Source organism: Callithrix jacchus, chromosome 2 (genome assembly GCF_049354715.1).
Source record: "Callithrix jacchus isolate 240 chromosome 2, calJac240_pri, whole genome shotgun sequence".
Taxonomy (NCBI): domain Eukaryota; kingdom Metazoa; phylum Chordata; class Mammalia; order Primates; family Cebidae; genus Callithrix; species Callithrix jacchus.
Window position 1 is genome coordinate 170,868,079 of NC_133503.1, and position 20,173 is coordinate 170,888,251.

The following is a 20,173-nucleotide window of genomic DNA, read 5'->3' on the forward strand; positions in this document are numbered from 1 at the left end:
CTTTGTTCATTCTTTCCTTTGCTGTGCAGAAACTTTTTAGTTTAATATAATCCCACTTGGTTTATTTTTATTATAGTTGTCTATGCTTTTGAGGTCTTAGCAATGAAATCTTTGCGTAGACCAATGTCTTGAAGTGTTTTCCCTACGTTTTGTTCGGGTAGTTTAATAGTTTCAGGTCTTACATTTAAGTCTTGAATCCATTGTGAGTTGATATTTGTATATGGGGAGAGAGGGAGGTCCAGTGTCATTCTTCTGCATATGGATATCCAATTTTCCCAGCAGGGTTTACTAAAGAGGGTCACATCATCGTTTTTGCCAAGGCACCCATTATTTCAAAGTTCTTTTGAAAACAGACTTAGCCATAAAACAATTTTGTGGATGTGTTCCACAAAAAAAGGAATCTGCTGCTTTACATTTCATTACAATAGAAAATGTTAGGCTTTGCTTATAAAACTCAGCTGGGGCCCGTCAGCAGCGATGTAGCAAAATGGCACAAATAAGCAGCCTGAAGATTTACACAAAATGACTTTGATCCCTTTTCTGCTTATTGATATTTGGAACGTCCCTACTCTTGTCACTTGGAAAGCTTCCAAGGTTTCAGTGCTTAATAAGAGTTTTGTAGTGCACTCACTCTCGCTCTTTCTTTTTTCCTGAAGAAAAAGTCAACTCAATGATGTCCCTAGCAGCCTTGAATAGCAGCTGGATGGCAGCCTGAATGCATGATGGAAGGACCAACAGAAGCAAAGTAGGGGGCATGCCAGGAGGCTGAAGGGTGGCTCAGGAGGCCCAGGTGACAAGGCTGACCTTGTTGCTGCAGTGCTTAACTTCGGTTCCCTCATTTCTAAACCACTGTGAGGCAATTAAATAACAATAACATCAATTATAATAGCAGGTACTCTATGGAAACATTATATGGTAGGAGCATCTTAAGTTTTCACTTATTTCATCCTCATAACAAGGCTATGAGAGGTTGAAGCAAACTTTATCACTCCCATTTAACAGAGAAAGAAAACTGAGGCAGAGAAGTTTCCATTAGATTGGTGCAAAAGTAACTGTGGTTTCTGCCATTAAAAGTATGGCAAAACCACAATGATTTTTGCACTAACTTAATAACTTGCCCAAAGTCCCAGAAATTACAAGTAACAGAGCCTGGATTCTAACCCAGGCATTCTGCATCTAGAGCTGTTTCTTTACCATTTTGCTGAGAAATGGCACCATTTGTTAAATAACCGTGCAAACAACTGGGAGCAGTGGCTCATGCCTGTAATCCCAGCACTTTGGGAGGCCAAGGCATGCAGATCACTTGAGCTCAGGAGTTCAAGACAAGCCTGGGAAACATGGTAAAAAACCCATCTCTACAAAAAGCATACACACACAAGTTATCCGGGTGAGGTTCCACATACTGTAGTCCGACCTGTGCAAGTGAGCTATGGTCGTGCCACTGTACTCTAACCTGGGCAACAGAGCAAGACCGCATCTCAGAACAAACAAAAAACAAAAAACTGTGACACGCTACATGATATAACCTACTGGTTGTGCTAGTCTTTAAAAAGCGAAGTTTAAACTAAAAACTGGAAGTATCTGGCAAAAAGCAAACACAGTGTTCTAGTGGGACAGATTAGGATTGCCAGGCTCTCAAATAGATGGGGACATAATCCAAGCACAGAAGCAAACAGAGCCTGCAAGGGAGGTTTTATTTCCAGCAAGTTGTGCAAAGCCTCCCAAAATAAGTATCTTGGGACAAGGCTGGGATAATTCTCAAGGCTCTTAAGCCAAAGGAAGCTTGAACTATTGCTATTCAAAAGCTCGTAAGTTATAATCCGGAAAACTCCTTCTAGCTTTCAGAATAACAACAAACACGATTCTTCTGGTTTCTGATTACAAGCTGAAATCAATATTGGGAGGAAATACAAACTCACAGGCTACTTTTTCACAAGACTTCAATTTCTCAGGCATATTCATTCACTGAATCTTTCCCTCAAACCCGTTTTTCTTGCCTTCTTCACCACCAGGGCGGCTGCTATCACCATCAGTTCCTTCCACTGCCTCTGCAACCAATATTTACTTCCTCAAATCAAGCAAGCCACCAACGCTCACACAAAAAAATGACCATACCCCAGACCCTACCAGCATTAGCTACACTCCAGAATACCAGAGTGTTAGAAGGTTGCAGAAGGATAACTGGTCCAACATCTTCATTTCACAGGTGGAGACCCTAATGCTTACAGAGGTAGGAAATGTGTCAAAGATCACTACCCTGCACCCAGGAATAGTTTCTCCCTAATTACACCCACAACTCTCTTCTTTCCTTTTAAAAAAAAAACCCTTCAATTCCAAGAAAGGAGTGACCATAATCAGGAAAAGACTCAAATACTTCATGGTACATAATAGCTTTCTCACAATCCCTTGAGAGGCTTGGCATCTCCATTCTGCAACAGGAGTCTTGCATCCTGACCACCCCAAATTGCTTATATTTTTATTGTATACCAAGTACCAGCTTGGCCAGGAGACCCCCACTCAGGCGGCACTGAAGGAAATAAGAGGCAGACACCTGGATAGAACAGCAAAGTGGGTCTATCTGGGGGGGCCAGCAGCCTTCCGAGCTGAGATCCTCAGGGGCTAAGAGCATTCCAGGCTGAAAGCCCCGAGTAGACTCTGACCCGTGCATTTATTCTGTTCGAACAGGTGATCATTATTAACAAACAGGTGTTCAGTATTTTCTCATAATACAAAACACGCCAAGTAGGCAGCTGGTGCCCGCTTACCACTGATCACAAACAACCTAAGAAGTATTCTCCACAAGGGAGCCCCGGGAGCTGGGTCAGATACCTTAAATAACTGTTTTAACAGGAATATAATATTTATATATTGTCCTGCCACTTTGGAATGCCCCAAGTAGTTTTCTACTTGGTGGGGTGGTCGAGGGGGTGGGACACGGCGGCTAACATCATTCTTCCTAACAAACAATATATTCTGTCATACACTCAGCATTTCTCAATATTCATAAACTTAACATTTCTCAACAATTGTAGTCTTTTTATATGGTGTCTTTCTGGAGAGAAAAAACTAATGATATTAAATCACATTTTAAAAAGCAGGATTAAAACTATTTTGGTTTTAGATGGAGGCTTGCCCTATCACCCAGGCTGGAGTACAGTGGCGTTACGTCAGCTCACTGAAATCTCTGCCTCCTGGGTTCAAGTGATTCTCCAGCCTTAGCCTCCCGACTCGCTAGGATTACAGGTACGCACCACCATACCCGGCTAATTTTTTGTATTTTTAGTAGAGATGAGGGTTTCACCATGTTGGCCAGGATGGTCTCAAACTCTTGACCTGAAGTGATCTGCCCGCCCTGGCCTCCCAAAGTATTGGGATTATAGGCGTGAGTCACATGCCTGGCCTAAAACTATTTTTAATGATATTAGATCATATTTTTTAAAGTAGGTATTTAAAATTAGGATTTAATCTAAATTCCTTCCTGTAGCATACAGGGCTCTACAGTGTCCTGGCTCCCTCTTTGACCCTCCTTTTAGCACTCTTCCTATTCCCTGGCTCTCTGCTGTTTCCTGAGCACACCAGGCATCCTCCCACCTCAGGGCCTTTGCCTTTCAGTTCCCTCCACCAGGAGAGCCATTCCTGCAGAAAAGTGCACAGCTGAATCCCTCACTCCATTCAGGAATCTGCTGAGAGGCCTTCCTTCCTCAGGCTTATTCAAACAGGCCGATGTCCTCTTTATTTTCTAGAATGTACTTGACAATACAGTAAAGAGGCATTTGTTTGTTGCCCGTCCGCCCCGTTAGACTGGTGTGCCAAGAGGGCAGAGACTTTGTTTATTGCAATTTTCCTAGCACACAGAATTAATTGTTTTTAGGCCATGCAAATCTTTAGTTTTGAACTTGCTATTTTAGCCTGGAGTTTTTGGGTTTCCTCACATCGAGGCACACCTATATACTGGCATAAACAGACATTTTTCTCAAGCTATAATGTGCGTTCTTATGAGAGAAAGCTGCATCCTTTATATGAGCTTAATACTGCTTCCCAACAGTGTCATGCAGTGGTTCTCAAAGTACGGTTCCAGGACCTGCGGCAGCCACGTCACCAGGGAATGGGTTGAACATGCGCCATGTCGGGATCCTGTCCTGATACCAGGGGAGGAGCCCTGCAAGTTCCCTTTCCCCAAAGATGACTCTTATACACATTAAAATTTTAGGACCAATGGCACAGTAGAAAGACGTATAAACTGGAGCCAAGCTCAGCGGCTCATGCCTGTAATCCCAGCACTTTTGGAAGCCGAGATGGGTGGATCAGTTGAGGTCGGGAGTTCAAGACCAGCCTGGCCAATATGGTGAAACCCAGTCTCCACTAGAAAATAGAAAATTAGCTAGGTATGGTGGCACGCGCCTGTAATCCCAGCTAATCATGAGGCTGAAGCACAAGAATTGCTTGAACCCAGGAGGCGGAGGTTGCAGTGAGGCTGAGATCCTGACACTGCATTCCAGCCTGGGCTATAGAGTGAGTCTCTGTCTTTAAAAAAAAAAGTGTAAACTAAAAGTCATTAGTCCTTGATTTTGGTCTCAACTCTGCCATCCCCAAACTACGGGACAATTTAAAGTCACTCAAATTCGCTGGTTTCAGTGTCCTCATCTGGTCTACAGAATTACTAAAACCTTTTCCCTCTAAAAGTCTAGGATTCCATCCCAGCCTACCAAGTGTTCTATGGCACTCATTTGCTGGAATATCTAAATTCTAGGTCACTGAGTTCAAATGAAGCTTAGCTCACACAATATTTCAGCGGGCCAATCCTAACAATAGGATTAAAAAGTCTGGATGCCCGTTTCAGATTATACTCTGAGGGTAAGGAAGGCAGCACTATCTTATAGGTTTCGTTATAGAAGCCTTGAAAAACTAAATTCTACAATGCCACTGAGAATTAACCCTTTATGGCCCAGAGAGAAAAATCTTTTCAGCAGAGAAGTGATGGGCTGCCTGTCTTTCAGTGATTTCAAAAGCAGCTGCAATAGCTGATCACTGCTTCTATTAGGAACTGAGGTAGCAGGCAGTTTGAGATGGAACCATTTGTTGCCTTTCCCTGTTCAAAAGCTATAATAAAAGACCAGCATGTAAAAAATGAAAACTATAAAAACAGGATTGTTGTCCTTCAAGTGCCCGTGATGTGCTTATTAATAGAATCAGCAGTACTACTTCTGAGGACAGGAGGAAGAGGACACTGAGATGAAAGATCACATTCTCAAGGGTTGAGGAACCACCACCCCCCGCCCTTTTTTTTGAGACTGGGTTTCACTCTGTCATCCAGGCTAGAGTATAGTGGCACCATCTTGGGTCCCTGCAACCTCCTCCACCTCCCAGGTTCATGTGATTTATGTGCCTCAGCCTCTCCAGTAGCTGGGATTACAAGCGTGCGTCTACATGCCCAGCTAATTTTTGCATTTGTAGTACAAATGGAGTTTCGCCACGTTGGCCAGGCTGGTCTCGAACTTGTGACCTCAAGTGATCTGTCCATCTCAGCCTCCTCAAGTACTGGGATTACAGGTGTGAATCACCTTGTCTGGTCCCCATGACATTTAACCAGGGCATTTGTTCTTTTTCTTCAGGATTGTCTGGTTTCCTAAGGGCAGTCTGGAAATGGTACTTGGGCATTATGAAATCTCCATTAGGGCAAATGATTTCTATCTTGTATTCACTGACACACCCCCAGACTCCAGTATCTAGAACAGGTGATTTGTACTGATTCCAGAACTTCTCTGGTCCCCACTTCTCGCTTCGTAAATTTCCTTCAGGGTGATTGGGAGCATCGGATGGGAAACACCTGATGGAAATTAACAAGGTCTCTAAGATCGGTGAAAGAATAAACTGCTGGCTGAATGAATGACACAGGTGAAAGCCCCTAGCCCAGTGTTGGGGCATTCGGTATTAACATAATTAATAAGAAACAATTCCTTTCTTCTTAGGAAGGATTGGGCTCTCACTCTGATAAATTTGGTAACAGAAATCAGATAAATACCTAGGTAACCAAAACCCATCAAATCCTAGGTGATTTCAGAGAGGCAGTGGCAAGAGGGAGCTCAGTCACTCACTCTGGAAATTTTATAAAAGGTTTCAGGAAAGAGATGGCAAACTAGGCGTTGAATGATATGCCAGACTCTGTGGAATGAGTGGTGGTGGTGGCGGCATCCTGGAAGGCAGGAACTGAGCGGGAAAAGCAGGAGTGTTCCTAAAGGACTGACACACACTAATCATCTTATGTGCCTCAGCCTCTGTGCAAGCTGGTTGCTGTTCAACATGAGAATCTCCCGCTCCAGTGACCCCAGTGTGATAGTGGCTGAGTGCAGGTCACTGGCTGCTGTGGGTTCTGAGATCCATCCCCATCCTCCCCTGCTCTGCTCTCTATCACAGCCAACTACATTTCCCAGGCTCTCCTGACCTCTGCATTCAGGGCAGGTCCAGCCAGTGGAGGGACAGAGGAAAAGCAAAGCCAAAGAGCTTTGATCCTGGGCAACAATTACCCATTTAAGTGTGTAAAATCCTTCATTCTCAATATACTTAATCCAACTTTGAAAACAGCTCTAAAATGAAAAACAAACAATACTGTGATCTTACCAATCGCATTAATCCATTTTTATGCTGATTTATGCATGCAATACCAAGGAAACCAGAATCTCTGCAGGTGGAACCAGCAGTTGTCAAAGCTGCCCAGGTGATTCTAATGGGAATCAAGTTGAGTACCAATGATCTAGTGAGTGGGGCCCTGAACTCAAGCTGCTCTGAGGAGCTCTTAAGGAAAAGAGAGCATGGCCATGGTGTCATTGTTTCCTTTTCAATTTAAGGTTGAATTTAGGGTTGCTGTGCGCAGTGGCTCATGCCTGTAATCCTAGCATTTTGGAAGGCCAAGGTGGGTAGATCACTTGAAGTCAGGAGTTTGAGACCGGCTTGGGAAACATGGTGAAACCCCATCTCTACCAAAAATACAAAAATTAGCCAGGCGTGGTGGTGGGCACCTGTAATCCCAGCTACGTGGGAGGCTGAGGCAGGAGAATAGTTTGAACCCAGGAAGCAGGAGGCTGCAGTGAGCCGAGACCACCCCACAGCACTCTAGCCCGGGCAACAGAGCTAGACTCCTGTCTCATAAAACCAAAACAATCAATATAGGGTGGCCTCTGTTCATACTGTTACCTGCACCCCTGTTTCCCTGCACCCACCCAAACCCTGCTGGATCCATTCTACAAGGCCAACCTCACATCAGACTTCAGGCGGGAAGCATTTCTTAGCATCTCTGGGGTCTCACGAGCTCTTCTGTCCTAAACCCCTTACATGCAGTATTTTGCAGGTCAGCATCTAATTATTCTCCAGCATTTTCACTGGCCTTGTCTTTCTAACTAGAGGTTATGCATCTTGAGGCCATGAGCATATTTTATCCTTTTGTATTATGATAAAGTCTGGAACATACCTTCCCAACTAGTAGATTAATGAAACACAAACATTTGAGCATATTTGCAAAGTATAATAAGAGGTTATCTCAACTTCAAAAATCGATATGACTCAGAGTGGATACAGCAATTACACTCTTCAGTTTATCACTCTGACAAATATCACCAGGTCTCAGGAAAGACACAGGATGATTTCACAGGGAAGGAAGAAGGCTGCAGTTACAGAAACAGCAGGTAGTGGTGTCAGGGAAATTAATTTGGCAGCTGCACATGAGACGACTGGAGAAAGCCAATCAGGTGGTATAACTTGATTTCCAAGACTGCACTGCTAGTGTAAAATAACGAACACATCCCAATTCTGAGAAAACAGGAAGAGAGAACGTGCAACAGGCCACCAGCCAGAGAAGCCCTTTACACAGTGATTTCTAAATTTCAAGTTTTTCACAGTGATTTCTAAAGTTCAAGACCTACCTCACCCACTTTAAGTCAAGCTCCACAGTCATCTAAAAATACTCACAGATTCTTGCCTTCATAGCCAAAAAGATCCAATTTCTGAAAAGTGGGCTACATAAAATGCTACAGACACACACACACACACACACACACACACACACACGCACATGCCCAGGTGGTATTTGTTCAAATACTACAGTGCCAGCAGTGATTTTATTTAGTCTGGTTGTTCCTAAGACAAACACACATAACTTTAATTAAATGCACATCCAAATGTAGGGAAACCCATCTTGAAACAATTAGACTCTTCTACGGTAAGAGGTTTCAGGGCAATGAACTCCTCCCACTTCCTCACATCTACCAGGGAAAGAGAACAGCTGGGCAGAGGCATGTCAGGCCTGACTCCATAAACACAGCCTGCAGCTATAACTCTTGGCCCTGCTCTATTTTGTTCCCTTCCTACCCAAGACACCACCCTTCCTTTCTTCTTTTCCGAAATGAATTCCAGTCATTCAATTGCTTTTACTTTTTTTTTAACCCCTCTTTGATCAGTCTTAGAGGAAGAAAAGTTCCTAGCATGCATTATCTTTCCCTGAAAGGATATATTCCAGAAAGAAATTCAAAAGTCTTAAGGCATTAGCCAACCACCCATCTGGTTATTGACCTTGGGTTATGGAGGCTCCTGGCCAGTGTCTGTGGAGATGGCTGCCTTTGTTGCCACATTCTTGGGACTTTCTAGGCTGCCAGGCTCTCTAGGTGGTAAAGGTTGAGTAGTTCTCTATTTAAATTGCCCTGGAAGCTGGAGAGCCAGGTCAGGTTGTGATGTTCACCAGAAGAATACTTTCCCCTCCGAAGCCAAGTTAATTCACTTCTAAGCAATTTACCCATAAGATATTATCAGTAAAAAAAGAATGTTTTCTCCACAAGAATCATACTGAAAAGTTATGTCCACAAATCCCAACTGAAGGCTTCCTTTGGGTCTAGAACAATGTGAAAGACCAATACAACAAGATTATACCATCCCTGTCCCTAGGGAGCTTTACCGTACTATGTGGGATTCAAGCCTTACAGAAAACAAGGGTGTTCTTAGAATGGAGACATTTCTGTTGTTGTTCCTGTTCATTCGATATAATAAAGGTGGGTGTGGTGGTACATCCTTTATAGTCTCAGCTACTCAGGAGGCTGAGGCAGGATGATCACTTGAGCCCAAGAGTTCAAATCCAACCTGGGCAACATAGCAAGACCCCATCACTAAATAAATAAAATAAAATAAATATACCATGTTCTAAATCAAGATTTCTAGTATTTCAAAGAGAAGAAAAGTCATAAAAGATGAAGAGAACCAGGGAGGATGGCATTTTGGACTGGACATAGAACCTGGGTGCACAAGTGGACATTCTGACCTGTGGCAAGGGCAGGAGCAGACAGCTCCACCTCCAGAAGAAACAGCAGGGAGAGAGGATGTAAGTCAGTGGGGTAGGGCCAGAGAAAAGGCCTTGGGGGTCAAAATCAAGCCTCTAGATGGACACGCAACTGTAGATTCCAGAGCAAAATTACCACAAAAGCTCTCTAGAAAATAGAAGGCTGGGAATGGTGGCTCATGCCTGTAATCCTAACACTTTGGGAAGCTGACGTGGGAGGATCATTAAGACAAGACAGCAAGACCCTATCATTACAAAATCAAAAGAAAACCAGAATTAGCTGGGTGCAATGTTGTATGCCTGTAGTCCCAGCTAAATGAGCGGCTGAGGTGGGAGGATCGCTTGACCCTGTGAGGTTGAGGCTGCAGTGAGCTGTGACCATACCACTGCACTCCAGCCTGGGCGACAGAGTGAAACACTGCCTGCCCCTCCCCCCCGCTCTCACACTCACACACACACACACAGGTAAATTCAGGGAGAGCTGTGTTATGTGGGCCTCAGTTTTATTATCTGCAAAATGGAAGTGGTGACGTTTAAGTAACTGCTATGTATATGTCTACTATGAAAAGAGAATAGAATGAAGTACCAACACAAGCTACAGCGCGGATGAACCCTGAAAACATTATGTAAAGTGAAAGGGGCAGGGACAAGAGGCCACATATTATACGATTACTTTTATAAAAAATATCCAGAGCCGGCAAATCCAGAGACAGAAACCAGATGCGTGGTTGCCAGGGGAGTGGAGGGGAGGTTGGGAGTGAGTCTTTCAAGGGTACAGGGTTTCCTTCGGGTTGATGAAAAAGTTCCAGAACTAGAAAGTGACGATAGTTGTGTAACATCGTGAATATACTTAATGCCACTACATTGTATACTTTAAAATGGTTAAAATGGTAAATTTTATCTAATAGACATTTTACCACAATAAAAAGAGAGAGAGAACATAAAATAACAGTGTGACCATCTATTCTACATGTAACAAATACCTTATGAAGAAAAGGTTCAAATTTGTTAAGGTGATCACAATTGTAGCTAAGCGGCTCATCTAAATTTTTTGTTTTCTCTTTAGTAAGTACTATCTTGAACAAAACTGTCACAGACACTTCTCTCCTCTTTCTCTGGGATGACTCGAAGAGGCTGTCTTGCACAAACATGTGCAAACCTGGACTGGGTAGAGCAGGGGAAAGAAGGCCGAGAAGTGGTTCAAAAGGGAAGCGAAAAGCCCCAGCATCTACCACCAACCACCTTGGAACAAAAACTCTCCATTCCTGGGCCTCTCCCCAGACCAAGGGATTCCAAGCAACTGATCAATATATATATATATTTTCTTCTTAGATGGAGTTTCGCTTTTGTTCCCAAGGCTGGAATGCAATGGCACAATCTAGGCTCACCACAACCCTCTGCCTCACTGGGTTCAAGTGATTCTTCTGCCTCAGCCTCCAGAGTAGCTGGGATTATAGAGATGTGCCACCACGCCCAGCTAATTTTGTATTTTTAGTAGAAATAGGGTTTATCCATGCTGGCCAGGCTAGTCTCAAACTCCTGACCTCAGGTGATCCACCCGCCTCAGCCTCCCAAAGCGTTGGGGTTGCATGTGTGAGCCATGGCATCAATATTTTTAAAAAGCACTCCAGGTGATCTGAATGCAGAAGCTGCCACAATTAAGAACTACTCAGCTAGGATGAGCAGGGAAGGTGACTGTCTTTATCAAGTGCCCACTGTGGGCTGTGTGCTATGCCACCTACAGCTGACAGTGCCCTTCCCACATCCCTTTAGGCCACCAGTCCCCAACCTTTTTGGTACCAGGGACCAGTTTTGTAAAAGACAATTTTTCCACAGACCAGGGATGGACGATGGTTTTGGGATGATTCAAGCGCATTACATTTATTGTGCATTTTATTCCTATTATTATTATGCTGTAATATATAATGAAATAATTATATAACTCACCATAATGTAGAATCAATGGGAGCCCTGAGCTTGTTTTTATGCAATTAGATCATCCCATCTGGGAGTGATGGGAGACACTGAGAGATCATCAGGCATTCGATTCTCATAAGGAGTGCACAACCTAGATCCCCTGAAGCTCACAATAGCATTTGTGCTCCTATGAGAATCTAATGCTGCCGCTGACCTGACAGGAGGCAGAGCTCAGACTGTAATGTGTGTGATGGGAGCAGCTGTGAATACAGAGGAAGCTGCTTGCACAACCAATGCTCATCTGGTCGGGTCTGTGGCCTGGGGGTTGGGGACCCCTAAGATTTTTTCTGGCCATGACCATGATGGCCCCTAGAGTAGCACTCAACCTTTTTTTTTTTTTTTTTTTCCTGATACAAAGTCATGCTCTGTCACCCAGGCTGGAGTGCAGTGGTGTGATATCAGCTCACTGCAATCTCCGCCTCCCAGGTTCAAGCAATTCTCCTGCCTCAGCCTCCTGAGTAGCTGGGATTAGAGGTGTACACCACTATGCCTGTCTAATTTTTCTATTTTTAGTAGAGACAGATCTTGCTATGTTGGCCAGGGTGGTCTCAAATTCCTGACCTCAAGTGATTCTGCCTGCCTCAGTCTCCCAAAGTGCTGGGATTACAGGTGGGAGCCATCGCACTCGGCCAGCACTTAAACTATAAGGGAGAGGAGATAAGGGTCAGATATCCCAGGTTCCTTACCCCTTGGGTGGAATAACTCTGAGGCATACTATAAACCTGGGATAAGGAAACCTTTTTTGTAAAAGGCCAGATACTCTGGGCTTTGTGAGCCATGTAGTCTCTGCTATAACTACTCAACTCTGCCTTTGTAGTGTGGGAGCAGTCATAAACAATGCCTAAATGAATGGGTGTGGCTGTGTTCTAATAAAACTTTATTTATAAAAACAGAGAGTAGCCAGGCATGGTGGCACATGCCTGTAGACCCAATTACTTGGGAGACTGAGGCAGAAGGATTGCTTGGGCTCAGGAGTTCGAGTCCAGCCTGGGCAGCATAGCCAAACCCTGTTTTAGGTCTAAACAGATTCCCAGAATCCTCATCAAGAAAGAGTGACAAAGTTGGAACCTGTCAAAAACACACCTTAAAAATATAGGTGTCTTCCTTTCCCATGCTTTCTGGGATCACTGGCTACAGAAATTGCTTGCATTGTATGTGTGTATACATACTTAAATAATATGTACTACTACTTTGTGTGTTTCATAGTAATTACACAAATATCATTTGACATGTTTAAAAAAATAAAACTACTTGCACTGAAATCCTTGTCGTAGAACCTGCTTCTGAGAGCACCCAACCTACAATATTATTTCATTTTGTCCTCATAACCACTCTAACAGTTAACTAATAACATCTCTATTTTATTTTATTTATTTATTTTTTGAGATGGAGTTTCGCTCTTGTTACCGAGGCTGGAGTGCAATGGTGCGATCTCGGCTCACCGCAACCTCCGCCTCCTGGGTTTAGGCAATTCTCCTGCCTCAGCCTCCTGAGTAGCTGGGATTACGGGCACGTGCCACCATGCCCAGCTAATTTTTTGTATTTTTAGTAGAGATGGGGTTTCACCATGTTGACCAGGATGGTCTCAATCTCTTGACCTCGTGATCCACCCGCCTTGGCCTCCCAAAGTGCTAGGATTACAGGCGTGAGCCACCCCGCCCGGCCCGACATCTTTATTTTATAATAAGGAAACTGAGGCTCAAGGATTACACAACTCATAAGTGATAGAGCTCCTGTGAGACATCTTTCCGGCTCCAAGGTCAGTGCTTTCTCCACAACACTTCCAACATAAGGATGGATATAAACAATACATGCACATGCACAAACACACACAAATACTTAAATATATAGCTTTAATTTTGGCAAGCAAGAGTACCACACAGAGCAAAATCATACTACTCATGTACTTACTGATCTGTTAAGGAAGCTCAAATAAATAGTTTAAGATAAATTAACAGTACGGTTTGAGGGTTATAGGAAAATATTTTATTCTGTTTTATGCTGTTTCTTATCTAAGACAGAATTCATGTTTTACCTACAGTTGGTTGCAATCTTGGGAGGTAAAACCTTTGCTTATAACTGGGAACATGTATCCCCATTCAAGGTAAAGCTTCATGTGTGACTTGGAATTTGGAGGGAAAGGAGCTAGATTAAAATATTTCTAACATATTTCAACATGAGAGTGGGGAGGGAACATGTGTGAAATTCCTCTATGGATACTAAGGATTCCAGAGAATACCCCAAAAACCCAGAACCAGCACATCTGCAAACCAGGTTTTCAGCTTACGCGGTCTTGCCCTCACTGTCGTGTTTAGTGGCACTGGCCCCCTTCTTGCTGAGCAGTGAGGCCACCTTCTCCGCGTCTCCATTCTCCACAGCCTGCAGCAGCCGGTCATCATTCTTGTTCCACTCATTGGTCTGGAGAGAAAGAGAAGAAACAGAGGTCGTGAACAACATCAGCCACAGCCTCAATGACCAGCAGGGCTGCGGTCCTCACAGCCTTCCACCCTCCCGTTGCTCAAATTAAAACCTGCTCTCAAGTGAGCATGCTTTTAAATACCTTCCCCTTCACCATGGAGATACCCAACAATGCCACTTTCCCAAAAGAAAACATAAATAGTTCAATGAAATCACGGCCAGTCACCAAACTCTGAGATAAAGTCACTTCTTTTAACTAACACTGGGAATATGAAGCAACTTTAAAAGAGCTCAAGGCCGGTTTAAACATTAGCTCATTTCTAGCTGAACTAGACAGCTGTTCCCCAGCGCACTGGCCTTTGACTTCATCCACAGCTCACTCAGTCCACCGTGTTACAGAACAAAACCAGCAGCTCGAGGTTACCCAAGGTGGACAGAGACACAGTTCTCGATCTGCTTTGATTGCCTCTCTTCCTGGTCTGTTTAACAGGCCCTGAATTTTGAGCTGCACACGGATTTTAGGCAGTTGTCCAAGCTACCAACTTAACAAAGTCTCACCAGAAACAAGACTTCTTCCTGAACAAGCTATGAAACATCAAAGAGCTTTGAGCAAAGCCTCAATCACTGTCAATGCCAAACCCCAACTGAGTAATTCTGCAAACCACAGTAACAGTAAGGCACTCGTGTGCAAAACTGTTTCTAGACTTAGGAGGGAAAGAGATGATTTTTATATAAGAGCAAATGGGCCCTGAATGTAAGATTAAGAAAGACATGAAAGGCAGCAGTGAGCCACTGAAGGTTTGGGAGCAGAGGAATGAGAGAATAATAGGGCCAGTGACTAAGGAGTCATTGGGAGGTGTGGAAGCACACGGGATTAATGCAGGAGAGAGGGGACGAAGGGAAGACGCCGGGCACTTTCCAACCCCAGGCTGCCTTCCAGTCATTTCCTACACCAGGCCCCTGAGCTAAGCCTACTTTCTGACCCCTTCAGCTGGGGACACCACACCCTGGGCAAGACTCCTTTCCCATTCCCAAAGCTTTTTATAGACTCTGCTTCCTGTGGCCTCTCAAGAGATGAATCTCCAGGTATTTCGTATTAACATCTTTACCATGGACACCTACAAGGAAGCAAGCAGAGGAGATACTGAAGATTTAAAAGATTAAAAAAAAGAAATTTCACAGGATGTCAGGCTTCCATGGCCCCAGGAGTATGTCCCCAATCTCTATACTGATGGAAATGAGGAAACCCAACAGGAGTTTGTCCACCAAATGTCCCAGTCACCCTCCCAAACCTAGCCTCTATCCAGGGTCTTAAAGCCACAAGTCAGGGAGAGAGAAAAGAGACGCGCCCAGAATTTGCATCTCTGAATGTCTCAGGACTGAACCATTCCCAGTTTTTATTTTCATTTATTTATTTTTTTGAGATGGAGTCTTGCTCTGTCACCAGGCTGGAGTGCAGTGGCACAATCTCAGCTCACTGCAAACTCTGTCTCCCAGATTCAAGTAATTCTCCTGCCTCAGCCTCCCAAGCAGCTGGGGCTACAGGCATGTGCCACCATGCCCAGCTAATTTTTGTATTTTTAGTAGAAACAGGGTTTCACCATGTTGGCCAGGCTGGTCTTGAACTCCTGATCTCAGGTGGTCTGCCCACCTCGGCCTCCCAATGTGCTGACATTACAGACGTGAGCCACTGTGCCCAGCCCCATTCCCAGTTTTTAGGACTCTGTCTTCCCCCCTCACCCAACACTGAGTGCAGGTTTGAAAAAAATCAGCAGCTTGTTCTCTGGGCTGCATGAAATTGAAGTCCAGGACTCCAGATTGACACATGTTGTGTGACTTTAAGTCACCCATAAATCTTTCTGTGATTCGGTTTCCCCAGACTTTGGACTGTCCACTATGATTCCTCCAAAGCTCAAAATTCTTATTACATAAAATTCCCCAAATTCTGGTAGGGATTATTCTAGAACAATAGTGTCTGCCATCATGAAAATGTTCTCTATCTGAGGTTTTGAATGCGATAGCCACAAAGCCAGTGAATCTTAACCAGGATTTGTTTTGCCCCCGTGGGGTCATTTGGCAATCTTTGGAAACATTCTCATTGTTATGTCTACAGAGCACTACTGGCATCGAGTAGGTGGAGGCCAGGTGTGCTGCTGAATGCCTACAATGCACAAATGCACTGGACAGGCGCCCTACCTCCACCAAGAATAATCTGGCCCAAAATGTCAATACTGCATGAGCCACTTGTGGCTACTGAGCACTGGAAATGTGGCTAGTGCTACTGAAGAAGTGAATTTTTAACTTTGAGACTTCATGTGCCGTTAGCCAGGGGCTACCGCACAGAACAGTGCAGCTCTCCTTGATGACTTCATATGTGTAACAGAGTAAGAATGTATCTGGACCAATTCAGCCACGCTCCTAATACAGCAATTTACTCACAAAGAAGACAGTAGATGTTGAATTCAGTTACCAATCAAGCTTCCTATTGAAGGGAAACACAAGAATTACGGCGTTTCTCACACAATCATTTGTTAGTGGTGGAATTGAAAGCATAGCTTAACAACTGTACAAACAACTGCAGCAAATGGACAAGCTCCAAGAAACACAGTGCAGCTTATTTCCCCCAGAGAGCATTATACAAGCAAAGAAAAAAGGGAGGGAAAGTTTACCGAAGACCATTTAGGACCAATGATCCCTACCTATATAATCCTAAAAGAGAGAAGTATTGTTTTTCAAAATCCTTCTCTAACCTAAACTGAACAAATTAAAACTGGACTGGGAAGATCAAAAGGATATGAAACCTCAGAGGACAGGACTGAAAGTACTCAAGCAAAGGAACGGCCACATGAAAGGATTTTCCTTTTCAACGTTGCTAAGGCACTCCACTCTCAAGTAGAGAAAAATGCGATTGCAAGGGTTCCCGGAAATTAGTTCCACATGGACCTTTAAGGGAGTTCAATTTCTATAAGACATGGCGGGAGAGATCCTTCCCATCCTACTCTTTGGAGGACAAGGTCAGTGCTACATTTCTAGTGAGTTGAAATGTTTCTCTTCTACCTAGAGGCTCTCCTCAATGCCGGCCAGAATTGACTTTTCTCTTGGAGCAGACAGAGAACAAGCAAATCTTCAATAAGTAATCCACAATAACGTTCAATAAGTGCTGCGGATGGGGTTCACAGAAAGCAGATGCTAGGTTGGGAAAAGAGCAGAGAAGGTAAGAATTTTACTCCTGCTGGGCATGGTAGCTCGTAACTGTAATCCCAGCTACTGGGGAGGCCAAAGAAGGAGGATTGCTTGAGGCATTTGAGACCACTCTGGACAACACAGTGAGGCGCCATCTCTAAAAATAAAATATTTTTAAAAGAGTTTTAAAATTCTCACAACCTTGCTAAAAGTGGCAGCCAAGAAGGGTCTCAATTAGACCTGTGATCCAGGAATCCAGATTCTGATCAGTAGCAGAGTTGTCTAGTTCTGGGCCAGGCCACTAATCATACTTGCGATTAGCTCTGCTATGCACAACTGGCTACCCCCTGCTCCTTCCAGAAGCACAGCACTCAAGATGCCATCCCTTTTCCTTCCTAAACTTGCCCATGGAGATACTTCCTTCATCTTCTCATCTTCTCCTATAAAACTACTCTATCCAGTTTCATATTCTTTTTTTTTTTTTCTTTTTGAGATGGATTCTCACTCTGTTGCCCAGGCTGGAGTACAGTGGTATGATCTTGGCTCACTGCAACCTCTGCCTCCCAGGTTCAAGCAACTCTCCTGCCTCAGCCTCCTGAGTAGCTGGGATTATAGGCATCTACCATCATACCCAGCTAATATTTATATTTTTAGTAGAGATATGTTTTCACTATGTTGGCCAGGGTAGTCTCAAGTGATCCTCCTGCCTTGGCCTCCCAAAGTGCTGGGATTACAGGTGTGTGAGCCACCGTGCCCAGCTCCAGTACTGTATTCTATACAGAAATTCTCATAGCCAATCACAACATGAGACAAAACAGATGTCTTATAAGCACTTTGATTCACGGTTCTTTGGAATCCAGAACCAAATTCCTCTCCTCACCCCCCAACCCCAAGCATCAAAAGACATCTCAAAAAGTCACTTTGGTCAATCTACTGTCCAAAAGTAGAGCTGGTCAAATAAATAGGTGACGTTTGAAATTTTATCATAACATCCCAGAGTAATTCATTCATACTGTAGAATCAATGAAGGCTTCTGGAGACCACCATCAAACTAACAATATCACCTCTCACCGCTTCCCATGAAAATTCCCTCTTCTAACTAGCATGCCATCCATAGGAAAGAACTGGCTGTGCCTCCACACTGGGCTTCTGGTCCTCCTATAGTTTTCAACTATATGAACACTATATGGCTTATTGGTTAACCTAACATGTTAAAAAAAATTGAAAAATAGAAAACATCAGATGTACCACCTTTAATAAAGTTAAATGTCTTATGAAGCTTTTGTTTATTACATGTATGTGTATGCTGAATGATGATATAAAATATATTTCTTGGCTGGGTGCCATGGCTCATGCCTGTGACCCCAGCTACTTGGTAGGCTGAGGTACGAGAATTGCTTGAACTCGGGAGGTGGAGGTTGCAGTGAAATGAGACTGCACAACTGCACTCCAGCCTGGGTGACAAAGTGAGACGTCTCAAAAAACTATGTGTGTGTGTGTGTATTTTTTAAAGAATAATTAATTTCTTCTTAAAAAGCACACACACACACACACATATATATATATATTTCTTATTGGAGGATCACAATAAGAACACTAGCAGCCACTGCTTCAGAATGCTCTGTCATCCCATCCGCCTAAGCAGAGCGTATTTCTAAAGCCTAGCTCAAGCCCTGCAGGCTCTCTCCACCCTTTCCTGGTGACCTCTCTCTGTTTCTCTACTCCATTGAGTCCCTGAGGGCCCACCCACTCACTCATCTCAACCAAAGCCTACGGTCTAGGCTTGATGAAATATCGCATCCTGCTTTTAGTTCGAGAGCATACAGTTTGTCTGTCTTTAGCTCCCTGAAGGCACCAAGAACAGGCTTCATTTCCTACCCCCATGGTGCCTGGTAAATGCTCAGTATTTGCTGCTGACTTCAGCAGGAAGTTGATTGACCCAAATTTTTCTTGACTTAGCAAACATTGGTTTTTTCATTTACAAAAGTTTCATTCTTTTGCATACAATTATTAAATCATGTTTCAAATTTTTTATAGGCTAAATAAATCCAACTACCTTAACTTTTTAAACAAAAGGCCAATTTTCCAAGATTTTAATCATATAAACACTTTCTTCAAATCTCTTTCCAATGAAGGAGGCCAGCCTTATAAATTCAATCAGGGTGAAGGCAGTGTCTCCCTGGGTGCTCGTTAAATCTGCAGACTCCCAGGCCCCATCTGGCAGATTCGGACCCTGGAAGTCTGGGGTGAAGCCCTGGAATCACTTGTTCAACAAGTGCATCCTTTGATTTTTATTGCTACCTTGAGGACAACTGGAACCTATGCTAAGGCTAACAGGAGAATTTACTGGAAAGAATTTTCTTCCTCCACAAGGCACTAAGGAAGCGGGCCTGGGTAAAGAAGAGTTCTTCACTATTTTCTTACAGAACTAGGTATTTTGTCTCCCACAAAAGCTGAGTAAATATTGGTCTTTCCCCAACCTGTATATAAGACATGTATTAGAATGTTAATAAAAGCATTGCTCATAATAGGCAAGAATTACAAATAAATAACTTGAATTTCCAATAACAGACAATGGATACACAAATTATGTAATAGTCAAAAGACAGACTAGCACACAGCAATGAAAATGAACAAACTACAACTATATACAACAACATGGATGGGTATTAAAAACAGTATTTGTGAAAGAAGCAAGACACACACAAGAAAACCCACAACAGCGTGACTGCATGCACATAAAGATGGCAACAGGATAGATGCAACACAGTGTTTAGGGATGTATACACAGATGATAAAATTATAGGCTGGGTGAGGAGGCTCACGCCTGTAATCCTAACATTTTGGGAGGCTGAGCTGGGTGGATCACTTGACATGAGGAGTTCTAGACCAGCCTGGCCAACATGATGAAACCCTATCTCTGTGAAAACACAAAAATTAGCCAGGCATGGTGGTGGGCACCTATAATCCCAGCGTCTCCAGAGGCTGAGGCAGGAGAATCACTTGAATTCAGGAGATGGAGGTTGCAGTAAGCACTTCAGCCTGGGTGACAAGAGTGAGACTCCATCTCAAAAAAAAAGTTATAAAGCAAAGTAAGGATAAGGTCACTATAAAAGTAAAGATCAGGATTGGGATGACGGTGTGGCGCGCAATCAGGAAGGGACAACTGGGACCATTCTGGGACTTGTTCTGTTTCAGGGCCTGATTAGTGGCTCTGCAGATGCTGACTTTATAACTACTTGTAAGACTACACATCATTTTGTGTACTTTTCTCTA

General features: G+C 43.6%; 1 protein-coding gene across 13 annotated transcripts in view; it reads right to left on the bottom strand.

Annotated features, from left to right (window-relative positions):
• RAI14 (retinoic acid induced 14) overlaps positions 1-20,173 on the bottom strand; it is a 213,977-nt gene that overhangs the window by 55,194 nt on the left and 138,610 nt on the right. For 8 of the 13 annotated variants that reach the window (XM_035291701.3, XM_054252307.2, XM_008992202.4 and 5 more), the window contains one exon: positions 13,584-13,714. In XM_035291701.3, coding sequence (XP_035147592.2) covers positions 13,584-13,714 — 131 coding nt within the window. Of the gene's footprint in view, positions 1-13,567; positions 13,715-20,173 lie in introns of all 13 variants that reach the window. The other 5 variants (XM_078365618.1, XM_078365623.1, XM_078365616.1 and 2 more) reach the window with 1 other exon arrangement.